Source organism: Eurypyga helias, unplaced genomic scaffold (genome assembly GCF_000690775.1).
Source record: "Eurypyga helias isolate BGI_N326 unplaced genomic scaffold, ASM69077v1 scaffold12888, whole genome shotgun sequence".
NCBI lineage: Eukaryota > Metazoa > Chordata > Aves > Eurypygiformes > Eurypygidae > Eurypyga > Eurypyga helias.
Genome location: NW_010269052.1, coordinates 17,750 through 33,998, shown reverse-complemented (window position 1 = coordinate 33,998; position 16,249 = coordinate 17,750). Strand labels below are relative to the sequence as shown.

The following is a 16,249-nucleotide window of genomic DNA, read 5'->3' as shown; positions in this document are numbered from 1 at the left end:
TATATATATATATATATGAAAAAAAGAATAAAGACAAGTAAAACTGATATATCCTGGAATGGTAGGAAAAGGTGTTTGACAGCCCTGGGTAAAACAAGTCTCCTGCATCCACAGGAGTAGTAAAGCATGAATCCTGCAAAGTCTACCCTGCTCTGGCTGTCTTGGTGTGTTTAGTCCAGGCAGAGCCACACTGAGGTCCTCGCATGGCTGTGGTTATATACGTGGCAGAATTACAGCCCACCATGTAGGAGAGTGCAAAGCAGAACAAGGAAAAAAACCACTTTCTTAACACGGGAATTCAAATGCCTTTAATATTTTCCTTTAGGAAATTCTCATCTGTTCTTACTGCTACATGAGTCAGTGGGGACAGGGTGTGAAAAGGTGTGGAAAATACTGGAAAAAAGAGGAAAGCTGCGGGGCGCTAACCCAGAAAATTGTTCACCCTTTCTGAAATAAAGGTACAGAAGGAGCCTGCATTGGAGACGGGCATTCAAAAAATCCCGGAGACACATGGAGGGCATGCTGGCCCTGCCAGGCCCCATCACGAGAGCAGAACAAAGGGCTGCTCACCACAACGCAGAGGCAGAAAATTAAGAACCCATAAAAATGTAGTAAATTGTTTACGCTGCGCGCAGCCAGCTCGCAAGACCTGCCGTTGCTAAAGGTCACCCAAGCAGCCAGCCTGGCTGAATTCTTCAAAATAAATGCATAATTCTAGGAGTATTAATATTTAATACCAAGACAATAAAGAGTCAGCAAGTCCTGTGTTTGAAAGAAGAAGTCGCCTGCCCCCAGGGCTGGGGGGACTCTACCTGCACAGAGGTCAGGAGGGTCTGAGCACTCTTCCCTGCTCACCCAGATCAAAGCAGCTCCTGGAATTTATGTCTGAGCACAAGCTTTTATGGAAAATACGTATCTCCAAGAGAATTAAATGCAGCTATACAAACTACCCCCCACTCCTGAGGAGCTACGGCAAGCCCAACTTTTTAAAATGTTATTGTTAACGATAATGATTACCTGTCCATGAGTGTCCCCTGGGGGTTTTCCAGGTTCAAACCGTACAGCTAGTCCAAAATCAGCTAGCACCGCCGTCAAGTCGTTCTTCAGCAAGACGTTTTTACTCTTGAAGTCCCTACGGACAAGCAAGAATCAAGTTTAGGAAGGGTTTATTATGGCACGCGTCTAAATCACATTGCAACACTTTGTACGTCTACAGGCTCAGCAACCCCCAGTAAATCAGCTCCTTCCTTCCTTCCCCGGCACGGCCAGCGCTGGCAAATTCAGCTGCCCCTCACTGCCTGTGTCCCTAAAACACAACCAAGCAGCCCTGTGCTGCCCAGCGCAGAATCAGACGAAGTCTACAGTGAATTAACCTTAAAATAAAAGCAAGCAGTGATACAAAGGGAGTGTTTTAATTAGAGCAAGCATTATAAAGCACCATTTCTTGCTCCGAGCACCAGCTGTGAGCCTCCACCTCTGGGCACTTCTCACATTTCTCACTCCCAATATGTAATGCAAGACAGGGGGTGAATTTACTCGTTATCCTAGTAAGAATATTTGCCCCTCTCTACAAAATCAGATCTTTCTGGAAATTAGCAGATGCTGGTGGGACTCTGTTCATCCTGACTACACACTTCAACCGACTTCTGCCACAGTCATCTATTACACTTATGTTTTAATTGCTGTACTGATCATCCCTGGAGAATTTGGAGGGTGGGAAAGCAAGCAGGGGAGGGGGTGAGCCCACACTCAGCTGAGCCGTCAGGATGGGACCAGGCAGCTGACGGGCAGGTATAAGTATCTGCAGGAGAGATGGTGGGTCTGTGCTTGAAGGTGGCTTTAAGGGGACATTTGTGTCAGTCCTGTGCTGCAGCAGGGCTGTTTCAGGGCAGCTCAGGTAAATCTGCAGGGGCCGGAGAGGCAGGGTGGAGGAGGGTCGAGATGCCTAACCAGTCAAGCCCTGTTCCCCGGGCTTCCCGCATTTTCATCTGAAAAGGAATGTTTGGCAATGTAATTAAATTACAGACCTTAGACAGCAGATGGCAATTGTCCTGTATGCTCAGCATTATAATTTCCCTATCATCAATTCACTCGGTGACCCTGCTGATTGCAGGACATTGCAGGCCTGCACAAAATAATTAATGAGGGCAGATACAATTGTTCCGCACTAGAGAGACCTGTCAAAATTCTTTGGGAAGAGAGAAACTGCTGGACCATAGAGAAGGGCTGCTCGCTGTGGCCTCAGATGCCAGAGCACCAGCTCACAGCACCGCAAGCAAAAATCAGCCTGTACCACCCAGCCCCTGATTGTGAGCTTAAAAAAAATCAGAGGAAAGGATTTTTCCCTTCTAAGCTAAACAGTGTGATGGGCATTTTTGGCTTGAGGATTAAGACTGGGGAAGTGGGTGTGAAGTTGGAGAGCATCAGACAGCCAGGGAACCCCAGCAGAAACCAGCCTCCAGCACCTTAAGGGAACACACAGGCTTTTTAGGGACACAGTACAATTTTGCAAAACTTTTGTACCCCACAGAAAAACACCATTTACCTACAGCATGGACTGACTGCTTCCGCGCTATAGCAGTTTCCCCACAGGCTTAGGACACTGATGAAGAACTCTGCTCGGTCAGTGTTAGGGGATTATGCTCTCCAGGTTGGTACAGATTGTGCACAAGATTTTTGTAAAACAGTGGCTCAACAAGGACCACACAGAAATTATCAGTTTGCCTGAATGATACGTCTCCGAAGTGATGCGAGATGTGAGCCAGTATTATTGTATGGGCACTTGCTGCTGCTGTTCACCCGTACCGCCCTTTGGGCATGCAACAGATAAAAGGAAGCATAAAGATGTAGTAGTTTGTTTCCCCTATTTCCATATTTTTCCCCATTTTTCCATATTTTCCTTCCTTCCACAAACTGCTCTGAACCAGCATGTATGAGCTGCAATGCAAACATATCCAGGACAGGGAGAAAGACCCAATCCAAGACATGCCAAGTAGAATTCCCACTAATATCATATGCATCAGACCATCCTAAAAGTGGCCTGAAAAGAAAAAAGTACCATTTTCCGTGTAATGCTTGAAAGTGGGGAATAAGGGAGGGAGCAAACTATGAACGGCGGGCACGTTCACTCGATTCAGTCACCGGAGATTTTATTTTCAGCTTCCACGTGGGGGCACTTTCGCACCAACAAGCAATCCCATAACCTTAATCCTCCTCGTCGTGCTGGGGGCCAGAAAGGAGTTGGCTGAACCCCTGCCCAACAGTGACTCGGGGACTCCCACCTGGCAACTCCAGCATCTCCGCACGCCTTGTGTGAAGCCATTCAAAAACACCTCCCCCCAGCCCCCAGATTTCAAATGTATTTGGCGTTTTCTTTTAAAACGAGAATGAAGCTAAAAGGAGTGGGGTAATCCAAGGAAAATCCCGTGTCCTGAAATCCCTCTTCCGTAGGTATGTCCTAAATTCACAGAAATGGTGCATTCTCCATCTTTTATCATTTGCTAAATGGATGGGGACACTAATGAGCACGATCTGTTGCTTTAAAACCTTTCTATAGCCTTTCTCTGTTCCCCACCCTCAGGAATTTTCATGTATAAACCACTGCCTTTATTCCATGGGGACAAATGTCAGGGACACAGGGGTCAGCTCCAGGAGCAGCACAAAGGCAGCTGCAGGCTCTTTCAACAGCTCCCAGCTCTCAGAAACCTTCAGGTTCCGGGAGGGGGGTTGTTTAGGGGGCAGGGACACCCCTGCAAAACCAGGGATTATCTTGCCGTACACGAAGACGGCCCCGCTGGATGGGCTACAGATTGCTGCAGCTGGACGTGGGGTTTAAGCCCCTCCCAGATGAAACGCAGTGGGTGGCGGGGGAGTACGGCCATGGATTATGGTGTGTAGCCCACATAAATCCCTTCTGGAAAAATCCCCCCTCCTGCCACACCATTTGCAAACTGCTCGGTGCGATGCTGTAGTCCAGGGCAAGCAATGTGGGGCTGCGGAGAAGGGCTAAAACAAGTATGGTTGCAACGAGGATGGTTTAACCCACTTCTTTCTGGATTCTCACTGTCCCCGCAGTGCTGCCACCCAGGTGGGTTGAAGCGTGTGCCATGAGGTCTCAGAGGCACCCTGGTTGTCTCCTGTGGTCTCTCTCATAAGCATCCTGGCATGCTATGGGCACTACAAAGCCACTGTGAAAAATAAACAGCAGCCATTTTCTGCATTTCCACGGTTTTTCCACTTCCTACCTAATGATCAAAAGCTCTGCGGAAGAACACACAGTGGAGTTATCCGTCTTAAAAAGCTTACGGAAAAACAGGGTCCAAATCTTAGTTTGGCCATAGAAATTCATGGACTATAACGTGATTTATCAAGCACAGCCCTTTCAATGAGTGGTTCTGCAGCAACCAGGTTTCCCTTCCTACTACATGTCAGGAGAAGAGTTGATGGAAGAGGGAAGCACCTACCCTTCAGACATTTGCCATAAACCAATACCAACCAAACACAGTGACTGTTTCACAGACAAAACGCTTACTTGCCCTTCACCGTTTCATGTGTGGGTGAAAAAAATTCTTGCCTCAGCATAGGATTTGTTGGGTTAAAAGGCATTTACTTCCAAAAAGCACAATCTCCTCCTCCGTTCAACAGCATCATTGGAAACAGGTTGTGAACATTTGAACACAGCACTTGAATGGCATCAATGAAAGAGGCCATACCTGTGTGCTATAGCAGGTTTGTGTCCTTCACCTTTGCACCAAGGGACATCTTCATGAAGGTAGGACAAGCCCCGGGCCATTGTTTCTGCAACGTGGCAGAGCTCATTCCAGCTGATAATATTGCCCTTCAGGTAATCCGTCAGAGAGCCCTGCGAAACAGGACATCGTATGTTCTTAATCGCAGACCCTGCTACGTGACAGATGTGCCAACTCATCAGTTTAGGTTTTAATGAGTGCTTGAGAAATCTGAACCTTGATTTAACAGGGAGGGAAAAATCACTAGTGACAACAAAAAAAGCAGAAACAAAACTCAGAAACGTTCCTGAGTCCTCAGCCCTTGACAGCACAGAAAGTACCTGGATGTCCAAAAGCAGTCTAACTTCTGCCAGGAAAGGGGAGGGAGGTATGGAAGGGACAAAATCATCTCAAAACAGAGCAATTCATCTAACCTAAGAAAGGGGAAAGCCTTCCATGCAAGAAGATGATGCATCGTATCAGCTGGTTGTGGCAATGATTGACTCAGGAGACCTTGGATTAAACGGAGGGATAACGCTGCTGGCTCAAGCCTGGATTTGCGTGTGTTTGTTTTATTTTAAGTGTTAGTCATGTTTGATAACCAAAGCAATCCATGAAACAGGAGATATACCCCAAGCTTCAAAAGCAAACACAGAGCCCATTTTCAAGGGGTGAGTTGGGACTGTGATGGTCTGCGACGCCTGACTCCTACACGCTCACCTACGCACATTAAGAGATGGTGACCACCATACACGTGCGCTGTGGCCTTTTGTGCCTCTCTCTCTCCCCAAGTCCCACCTTTATTAATCCTGTGTTTGTGCAGGAAAGCTTTGAAAGCTAAAGGAAGAGCCTTAGAATGAGCGGGAGCAGGAGCAGTTCTCCACTACCACTGAGCCATGGCTCACCAGGGACAGACTGGATAGATTACAGGACAGCTTCTGGGAGAATATTAGGCACCAAATCCTGCTGCTTCACAACCAGCTGCCTCTCTGTTTTCTCAAAACGTACGTGCAATGATACATTACCTTGTCGTGGAAAGCTGTGATCAGCCAGAGCTCTGTCTCTAGGTTTGTCCCTCTTTTTTCTGCTGCGATAAATTGCAAAAGGTTTTCATGCTTCATGCCAGGAGTATTGAAAATCTCCCTCTCGCTCTGCCAAGATTGCTTATCCTAAAGCAGAGAGAAATGTACCATCAAAGATCACGCTTCCCTTTAAAGCAAACAGCTCCTTCAGCTCAGTCAGAGCTGCTCACGCTCCTCTTAATATCATCCTCCGGCATTCGGATGTGATGTATCCCTTCAAAATGAGGCTGTTTTTCTAAAGGGTACATGCTGAAGAAAGACTGGAAGTTGCCGTTCTCAGTCTCCCTTCTCCAAAACTATCCTCAGATATTCCTAAAGCACACAGGGGGGAGGAATCCAAACCCAACCTCGCTGAGAAATAAAGATTTTTCAAGATTTCCTAAGGATGCTTGCAAGGATAAAGCCTGTGCACACAGCACCCAGATCTGCATCGTGGCTGTAATTGTTACGACTGCAAAAATCTAATCTAGGCTCTATTGAATATTTACTAGTGGGTCACAGCTGGCTTGGACAGAAGATGTGCAAATCTCCTTTAGCAACACTGTGACAACAAATACGGAGCAAAAAATTAACAAAGGAGATAGCGGAGAAGCACGAAAATGTTTTCAGTCATTCCTCTGTCATTTGACTTTTGATTGCTTTTCTCTTTCCATCTGCAGTTCCTAGAGAGTCAAGTCAGGAGCGTTCAAAGGTTTCCTCGAGCAGAAGACGTGAGCTGAGAGAAAGGCTGCAGTGCAATTAGCTTTCACAGCGCGGGGCTGTGCCTCTGTAAACTGTTTGTTGGGTTCGGGTCTGGATTTATAATCTGCCCAGGCAGGACACACAAAGCCAGGGCTTTGGTCCTTTGTGTGTACTTTGGGCACTGCAGCTGCATGCTGCCTCACTGAACTTTAACAACACGGACATTTGCAGCCAAGTTAAAATACCCTGTAGATTTCAAAACGTGCTTGTCTTTGCCCTTCCTGCAACAACTGCTACTACAGGAAGCATTTGGTAATGAGGTAACACAGAGAAAAATGTAGGAAGGGATGGTCTTTGTACTTCTTTCCCCAGCAGACGAGTCCAAATGCATCTTTGTTATGGTCTTACAAACACCTCCACAGGCACTTAGAGCATCTCAGCACTGGTGAGGAAGCCTGACGAGTGAGAACCTAATGCAATGCCATTCTCACCTGAATAGGGAAGATTTTCACTGCTACGTAGTCATTCATCAGCTGAGCCTTCCACACACAGCCAAAGCGTCCCCTCGCCTTGATCTCCAAGAGCTGCAGAGGCTTTAGGCCAACGAGGGGAGAAGGGGGTGGTGGGCCGGGGTCCTGCACGAGAGAAAAACATTGTCACAAGCTGAAGCACGAATGTAAAACATAGGGAAGGGAGGGATGGAGAGACTGCATGTGAGGAAAGAGGTGTAAAGAAGTAACATTTTATTTAATACTAATTATTTAGATGTACTGTTTGCATCAACAGCAGCCCAATATTCCTTATCTTGCTTTGCAGGGTATATGTAAAGAATATATATAACAATCTACGTCCCCAAGAGTCACTTTTTTGCATTAAACTATTGCCTGCCATCCTCTGGCAAAACCTGAATTCTTCTATGTTTTCAAAGCAAAAGCTATTTTAGGCTATAAAACATCGGTGACCTCAAGGCTACCTCCTTCCAAAAGTAGGAACTTCTTGATCTTTGTAACCCAACAGCAAACTGCACCTAAAACCTCCCACTGCTTTGCACTTCATTAGGCGTGTTTCACATAACCCTAGCAATGGGCAGTAAACAGGTCTGTCAGCATCATAAAGATCGTATCTGTTTAAACTCAGTGTTCATCCAGGAGAACAACGCAACTCCGCAGGACACGTGGGGTGGGAGCTCTGTCCTATCTGTTTTCAGATGGGAAAGGTTCACAATATGGGCTGTAATGGGCAGAGAAGGGAGGGAGAGGTAGCTGCTCGCCCCTTCCAAAGAAACCTGAAGGCACAGCAGAGCCAGCAAGGACCAGTTTCTGATGGCTTTGGGCCGTGAGGATGACCTTCTGCATGTCTTCTCTGATGGCTCGTAAAAACTGAGCTTCAACAGGGAAAGCAACTCCCCTCGCTCCATAAAGCTGGTAGGAACTTGATCATCTCTTTGATCTCTGCTCCTCTGGAAGGCTGGGGTTTGAGTGTTTGGGGGGAAGGATAGCCACCAAGCTGGGCTGTGGAACTCCATCCCTTAGGAACCCTGGATGTGGTCATGACCCTGTCTAAACCCATCAGGCTCACAGGGGATGCTAATACTGCCATGGAGGCCAACTGTACCACCAACTTCAAAAAGACAGAGAAGACAAGTTAGGCCACCTGAAAAGAGGGAGGCAAAAGTGCGTGTGAACACCTCCTGAGCAGCCTCCAGGCCTTTTGTATGATCCAAAACCAGGGGAGTGACTCGAAAAACCTCATGGTTTCTCCCTCACCTCATTAATGTCAACGTGCCCGTAGGGAGGCTTGCGGTGACGATACATCCAGAAGGCCAAGAGGATGGCCATGGAGAGGACAGCAATGGGGAGCAGCGAGTACACCAGGATGTTGAGCAGGGAGGGCGTTGGTGGCGGCGGCTCATATATGACTGCGGAAAAAGAGCAGGATCAATGATGGAAAGGATCCTTCAGGCATGCAACAGCACTGTCAGCGACAAGTCCAGACGCAATCAAACCCCATCCTTCCTTCCACTCCAAAGCTGACAGTGCTTAGTGGCATGTCCCATCACATCCAACAGTATTCATGAGGTTCCACGGTTTCCTCTTTTCCCTATGTCTATTACTAATGGAGTTACAATGGTCCAAACCACACTTTGCAAGCTGAGCCTCTATCTGACCTTTACTTAAGATGGGAATTTCTTGCCGGGATACATAAAAGCAGAAAATTTCCTCCTCTTAACCCTTCTAAATGTATTAAGCGAGCACGAAATCCCTCGCAGCATTGCTTTGCCTTGCACACTGATTGACAAGATGTCAGTTTTTAGTATAATGCTGCCGGAGCCACAATCAAATGCACTATTCCCACAGTAGTTCTTGTTCCAAATTACATCAGTGCAGTTGAGACACAAACAATGGGAATACTAAATGGAGCCATGTTGCTATGTTGGAGACAGGGAAGGAAAAAATAGCAAGACTTGCCAAATTAAACAAAAAACTGTGAGAGAAAGAATTATTTGCTACTAGGTTGCTACGGGTACATTAATAACAGGAGATAATAAAACCCATGTAAACAATTAAAAACCTAACAGGAAAGCCCAGGAAAATCTGATAATGGTCTACTGGAACATTTCAGTAAATGCAGGTTGTTGATAGTGAAAGAAACCATCCTAAGGAGAAGATCCACCTGCTTTAATAATTTTTGTTGAGTGATACTTCAGCAAGCCTACAGGTAAAACAATCATCATTTTTCTATTAGCCTCTGCAGAAGGACTTGCTATTACTTTTCTTCCTTGAAGTATGCCCACAAACTCTGAAAGCTGACACACACCCCCATTCCCTTTCAATCCCCAGACCAACAAAATAGCAATCAAATGCAAAAATCCCAGATGCTCAAGGTATTTGGAGACCTATGAAAATTAACGAAGAAGGTGTCAAATACCTTTTAAGAGTTTGAGTCTTGATCCATGCTGTATAAATCACTCTGCCCTCTTCCCCTTGTGTGGGACTTCGTTTTGTGAGATCCCACTGTGAAGGTCCACCACAAAGAATACCTAATCCTTAGTGATCACGCCTGAGGTGTTAGTACAGCACACTTTGCCCGTAGAATTGGACAACAATTAAAAACTACTCTTAAAGAACTCCAGCAAAAAGATTTCTGGACTTTGCAATCAAAATGGTGCTTTGTGTCCTGTTGGATCTATTTTTTTGCTTAACATTCAGCAGCCCAAAGTCATCGCAAACTGGGTCTAGAGGAAGATCCCTTCCTCACCATCCACACCAGTCACTCACCTTCTGGACCGGTGACTTCGGGCAAATGGGTAAACTTCTCATTGCAATAGTTGCCCTCGCAGCAGCAGAAAAACACTTGAGGGTTTTCTTCTGTGGCTACACACTCCTGCCTGCACCAGGGAGGGACAGATGTGGCAACGGAAGGAAGAGAAAAAACAACGTCAGCCAACTCCTGCCTCTTGTCTTTGGGAGCTGACCTGCTCCAAATTGTCTTCTCCACATGCCTTCTCCTGCTGCTGCATTGCACAGATTGGCAGGCTCCACTTACAGAAAACAACTTGGCACTCAAACACTCCGTGGATTGCAAAGACCCTTGAAAAGACCGTACAGGAAACAAATGCTTCCATATGTACCAAAGGCATTAGATGGCGAGTAATAAATAACAGCCGCTGCTGCTAACTGACTGAGAAGCAGAAAAACGATGGAGAGAGGCTTCGTTCCCTGAACAGTGACCTTCCCACAGCCCGTATGTATGCTGTCAGGGAAGGGGAGTATTTGATCAGGCAATTTAAGGTTGTGCCATAAAGGACGTATGACGAGGGCTGAACCAGGATTGCTCTCCCAGCCTTTAACATCACTAAGTTTAGGCGCTAGAAGGGCACCAGACACCAGCAGCAACATCAGTCCTGCTGCAGGCAGGAGGGGGGCTGCAGGTTTTGGGTTGGAGTTTTTTTGTAAAAAGGTTTAATTTTCAAGTGCCATCTCCTTTAAAAAAAACCCTTAATCCTGCACAAAAGCTTTTACGAAAATCAGCTTGCAGCTCTCGTTTTTTGTATTTGCCTGTTATCCAGGTAGCGCTACAGCCTTCTCACCACTGAGGTTTCCTTCCACACTGTGCAAGGTGTTAGGGGACTTCCATGGATCAGACCAACTCCACTTCCACACATCCTCCCTCTCCCGCAGATCAATGCCGAAAGAGACGTGCAGTGATTTTTGCAGTGCTCTAGCAGTCATTTCTTTCTCTTCCTTAAACGCCTGCTTCCCTTCCCTGCCACCTTTGGCTATGTTAGCCTCTGCTTGTAGTTATTAGGGTTGCAGAGCTGCTCTCCGCAGAGAACTGTATCAAACTATTTCCTGAAGCCCAGCTAAATTATATGCATAACTTCCTTCCTTCGACCACTCGGAGGAAGTAGCAAAACAATCATATGTGTTTGACATTATTACTCATTTATGAACCCATGCCAAGCCTTCCTTTCTGTGGTATCACGGACGTGCTGCCACGAGAAGAACGGAAAGGACTCCCTTCAATCGCAGCACAGGGTAGTTTTTGGTGCTTTATTCCTTTTTTTGGGGGGGGAGGGGGGAAAAAGTGGCTTTAGCTGAAATGTCTCATGCAAGGTCTCAGCTGGGAAGCACTTGGTTTGTTTTTGAGGCTTTTCGTTTTTAAACTTCAAATAAAAAAACCAGCTATTTGACTTACTCAAATGAACAAAGATGCTTCAACAAGTTAAGCAATGTTTCCAAACGCTTTCTCGTGAAATCGGATAACAAGCCGTTTGGATTTAACAGCATCAGTATTGGAGTCTTCAATAGAAAACACATCCTTTGCTAAATCTGTTGGTTAAGAAATCAAGCTAATGAGCGAAAACAGCCTGCTCCACATCTGCAATTCATTATCCCTGTCTTTGAGTTGGTGTGCGCTCAGGGCAGCCATCCAGGTACATACGACATGTTATACTTAGCAAATAGTACAGATGAGACAGTGGGAGAGAATGACACATTTTTCTATGGCAGCGAAGGCACGTTTCGTGGAGGGTCACGTGCCCTTCAAGGGAAGGTGAACACGACCTCTGCGGTGGGACTGTGTAAATAAACTAAGAGCACGCAAGTCAATGTTTAAACACTACCTTTTTCCTACAGCCTTAAATGTAAATGTGCCATGTTCCTGTTTCCTTAAGATAAAGAACAGAGGAAGGAGCCATCACCCTAAACATCCCAACCCTTGCACTCCTGAATTTTTCACTTTCCAGCTAGAAGGAGGCAGCGCTTGGCACATACCAGCATGTGCTGCCTGTGCTCCAGAGGAGCTGCAGCCTGGCAGAGCAGGATTGTGCCCTGCATCCAGGTACAGGTGCATCTCACGAGGCTGCACCCAGGAGCTCAGCATCCAAAGGTGGTGAAGAGAGACATAAAGGGCATAAGCACAGCACTGTCGATCGAAAAATCATCTTTTTAGACCCTTTTGCCATCATGGGATGCAACACTACCTGCGTGAAAGACTGCTGAGGGCACTCAAAGGAAGAGAGAAAAAAACCCAGACTCCATTTAAACAGCCTTTATTTAATTAAAGCTAACCTTTATTTCAAATGTTGCTTTCAACACTTGTACTGTTTGTTAATTCTTAGAAGATCTTTCAGCTTTGCCCTGGAACTGCGGCTTTGAAGAATCAGGCTGCAGGATAATGGATGCTCAACCCTGGGGCTGCAAAAAGGCTTGTGAGGAACCCTGGAAACTTTTTACTGTTGTAACAGAGCAACACATTATGACAAAGTTTAAGAACCACTACATCCCTGCACAGAGACACTCAGTGACAATACAAGTGTCACTGTACACGAGAGCAGGCACTGAAAGGAGAAATCTGTTTACAGTAAACACTTCTGCTTGGAAGTAGGAAACTAGAGTGACCTTCTGTTCTCAGAAGGATCGGCATTAAGATGACTAATGGGCCAAGGAGGATTGATTTATCGGGAAAGAATAAAAATTTAACTATATATAGAGCTTGGCTGTGCATCTGGCAAGGGAATAGGTACGGTGGGAAAGTAACCCGAGTGCTAATAATAGAAGGAAGATGAGGAACGACCCACAGTCAGGATAAACTAAGCCAGTGGGCACAAAAGCAGGGATAGTTTGCAGTGCCAAAGGGAGAAAGCTCTCCAGCCATGGGACAAATCTAGTCCCAGCTTAAGCCCCATGGCTTAGGACCCGACATCCTAAAACTTTCAGAATCAGAAGGCACAAAGATGCTCAGCTGGAAATTGCATAAAGGTGAGAATAACCTATATTGGTGTTATACCAAGGGAAATCCCTGAATTTTATGTCTGATGTCCTTATTAATTACGAAGGATTGGGTTTGTGTTGGTTGGTCATTGGGGGTTTTTTTTAAACAGAAACACTGACTCCAGAGGTACTGAGCATAGTCCTTTTAAATGGTGTAACTTCTGAGGGCTGTTTTCTTTAGCTGAAATTATTTTCCCCTCTGCAGAACTGCATCAAGGGGAATGAGAAAGACTAGTTTATTTTCCCAGCTATTTAATGAGGCTGGAACCTTCGTACTACAAAAACCTCTCTCCTTTTCAGCTCGCTACAGGCAGCGACACACAAACACGCGTACTGCTTTTGTTGCCCCACTCTTTCTCCTGGCCCGTCTCTTAACTCAGATGAAGAACAGCGAAACTTTTTGCAACATCACCAACGCCAGAATATCTCAACCTCTAACCACCCCCAGATATCTGAGCTTTTCTAGAGAGCTCCAAATGATTCCAAGTTTTTCTTTGTATCGCCAAATGCTCTTGGAAGAACACATTGCTCTTCATTTGATGGTACAGGACACGTTTTTCACTGCATGCCAGAATTATCAAAGCTTTGCTAAGGAAAAAAAACCACACACAACAAAAAAACTACAACAACTAAAAGTGCCTTTTGCAGCTTCTATTTAGAAAGTCAAGGCAAATAAGTGACAATTCTGAGCGCTGCATTAGCAATAGAAGTAATTACAGGGGATGAATGGGCCAATTGACTTGGACTTTCTTTTCCTCAATGCAAAAATCACGAGCCTTTGCACTTAGAGGAACAATTAAACCTCCATTCAGAAAAAAACGTAAGGCTGTTACCTGTCATAACAGTTGAAGTCGTCTAACCAGCAGCCTTTCTTCACCAGCTCGATGGAGCCCGAGTTGTTTCTCCAGGAGGCGTAGCAGTGGAGACGCTTGTCTTTCTCCCCCTCGCAGCGCTCCACACCGCTCTGGTTGGTCTTCTCCAATTCCCAGTTGGCGTTGTAGTAAATGCATTCCCTTGTCTCGGCCTCCCCATGGCCTGGTCCTGAAGCAAAATTAAAAGCCCAAGTACGTTCAAGCAAAATCAGAAACAGATCCCAGGAGACGGTGGATTTGCTTTAGGTGATGCATTTGCCTCCTTGGGAGCTAAGCAGCTCATCAATCTGAGTTTCAGCATGGTGTGGAGGGTTATTCTCCTTTGCTAGTGTGAGGTGGGGAACAGAGAGGTCAGGTTTGCCCAGGCTCACAACAGCAGTTCATGGCGAAGTCAAGAGCCAAGCTGGGACTGCCCCAGGTCTCCTCTGGCTAGGGCTTCAGCCATAGGACTCTAACCGAGGGATGTACAAGGCAACCCATAAGCAGCATTTTCTAACCACGGAAACCCTGTTTAGGAAAAGCAACCTCCTGGGGGGCTACTTGCTGGGATGCCACGCAACGGAGTTACCCTCCCTCTCCACCACTAGTTTGGGAAACATGACCTAAAAATAAATGGTTTCTTACGCGTCTAGGATGTAACTGAGAGTAAACAATATTCGTTCTGCAGAGGAAGGCCAGACCCATGCCTGCTCCACACTCAGATCCCAGTTCAGGCTTATTTGGATAAGTCTCCATATGATAAATGCCATGCTTTTAGCTGTAGTTGCCATGGCTCACGCCACCTCTCCACCCAAGGAAGACCTTCAGCAAAAAGCAACTCCATTCCCTGAACAACTCTGGTCACCCTAAATGAATGTTTGGCCACCACAAACCAAAGCGACTCCATAGCCTGTGGGTCCTTCCCCCACTAAAGCCTTGTACCAAAGGACCAAGAGTTTCTACTGCTCCAAGTGGACAATTCCCACATGGCCACCATGGCACAGAACTGAAACACGATTACAGACACATCCATTAAAAACGGAGTCAAGTTCAGGGAATGCTGATATCTGCAGGTGACCTGTTTTGTCCTAAGCCTTACAAACCCTCTCTTCATTTGGAAATATTCTGCTTTAAGGCGTTTTGAGGATTAGCTTAAAGCAAGAAAAAGAAGAATGAATCAAACACACGACATATAAGCGCACACCCAGAAAAAAATACCATGAAGCTTGTGATTTTGTAAATCCTTAGATGCCCTGCAGCCATGTCTCTTTGGGATTACCCAACCTAAGGCAAGGCCAGACCTGGCCATTATTTTGATGGACTGCAATCATGGAAAGCGTAGGTATCCCAATAAAATGTGTTGACAACTGGGTAGAAAACATGAAAGGGTCCCGCAGGACGGTGAAATGAAAAGTGCTGCAATCCCAGAATAGCCAGACCTTTGCAAAGCGCAGAACAAAGTTTATGGCCGGAAAATTTTGCAGTTCTTTCATGACCCTATCTTCTCTAAAGGCCATGCAACCTTTAATGTTGAGATTAAGGCTGTCAGGTCCACGTCTGGACAATCTAAATGCAACCCAGCCTGTGATTCCCACTCAACATGGCAAATCTGTCACTTCTAAAAGGTCTGTACAAGGTGATGCATTTCAGTCTTCAGAAGACACTGAGCAGTGAGTGGCATACAGCCAGCAGTGAAAACACCCAGCCTGGGCACAGACACCCATTCCAGGCCTCAGATACCTTCTTCCATACCTGAACACCCAACCACTACTGATGTAAGTACCCTCACAACACCCAGACGGAGAAGGGAGTGTTACTTCCAACTAAGGATTCAACACGGTGAGATTAAATAACTTGTCCTAAGTGCGCAGGATGCCAGGGGGAGCCCGACTTGCCTTTCTACATCCTGCAACTCCTCAAGGTGCCAAGTCTCCAAGCTGTTACCTCATGGTAGGATTCACCTCCAATTCTGCAGTGCATGGATGGCGCTTGAGCTAGAGATTGCATCCAAGCTCATGAATGTGGCCTGATCTGCTGCAGGGAATCAACCTTCTGCTGCCAACAGGCATCAGCTAAGGAATGCAGATGACCTGGCACGGGGCACAAGTGGAACTGCAAGAAGGTAGCAGGAGATACCATGGCTTCTGCACAATCTAGGGGTAACGTGTCCAACCTGATACTGACACCGGGATCAGCGACGGACAATTTTTATGGCATGGAGCAAACTCAGACTTGAAAGATCTGTTTGCAAGTGTAAGAGGTGTTCAATCCTTCAATACTACTTTTTTTGAGAAGAATGTTTAATCTGCATCATGGGAGAGTCTGAAAGGGAGGAGGGCTACAAGAAAGTCATAGAGCTGACTTCTGAAACTGGAAATTACATTCAAAGCACACACGAACAAGAGCTCAATTTCAATAGCACCTGCAGGTTTTATCAGCACTTGCAAAGCTCCATCTGAGTTTTCCTCTGACAAGTTGCTTACTATAATAAAAACAACCTACCAATATCCCTCAACACAGAACAGTGTCAATATTGACACTTCTTGTTAAAGCCTTGATATTTGTTCTCTTGATACTTACACCATGCTTTGTTAGGGCAGATTAAGCATTTTTGCTAAATACTGGTTAAATCA

General features: G+C 46.0%; 1 protein-coding gene across 1 annotated transcript; it reads right to left on the bottom strand.

The window, feature by feature from the left end:
• Nucleotides 1-1,017: 1,017 nt before the first annotated feature.
• On the bottom strand, nt 1,018-13,877 carry ACVR2B (activin A receptor, type IIB; the record flags this gene model as incomplete). The annotated part of the gene is made up of 7 exons (XM_010157970.1): nt 1,018-1,132; nt 4,713-4,861; nt 5,753-5,896; nt 6,982-7,125; nt 8,257-8,408; nt 9,769-9,878; nt 13,599-13,877. Coding segments are annotated over 7 exons (1,093 nt in total), but the record flags the coding sequence as incomplete, so codon positions are not given.
• Between the last annotated feature and the right edge of the window lie 2,372 nt (nt 13,878-16,249).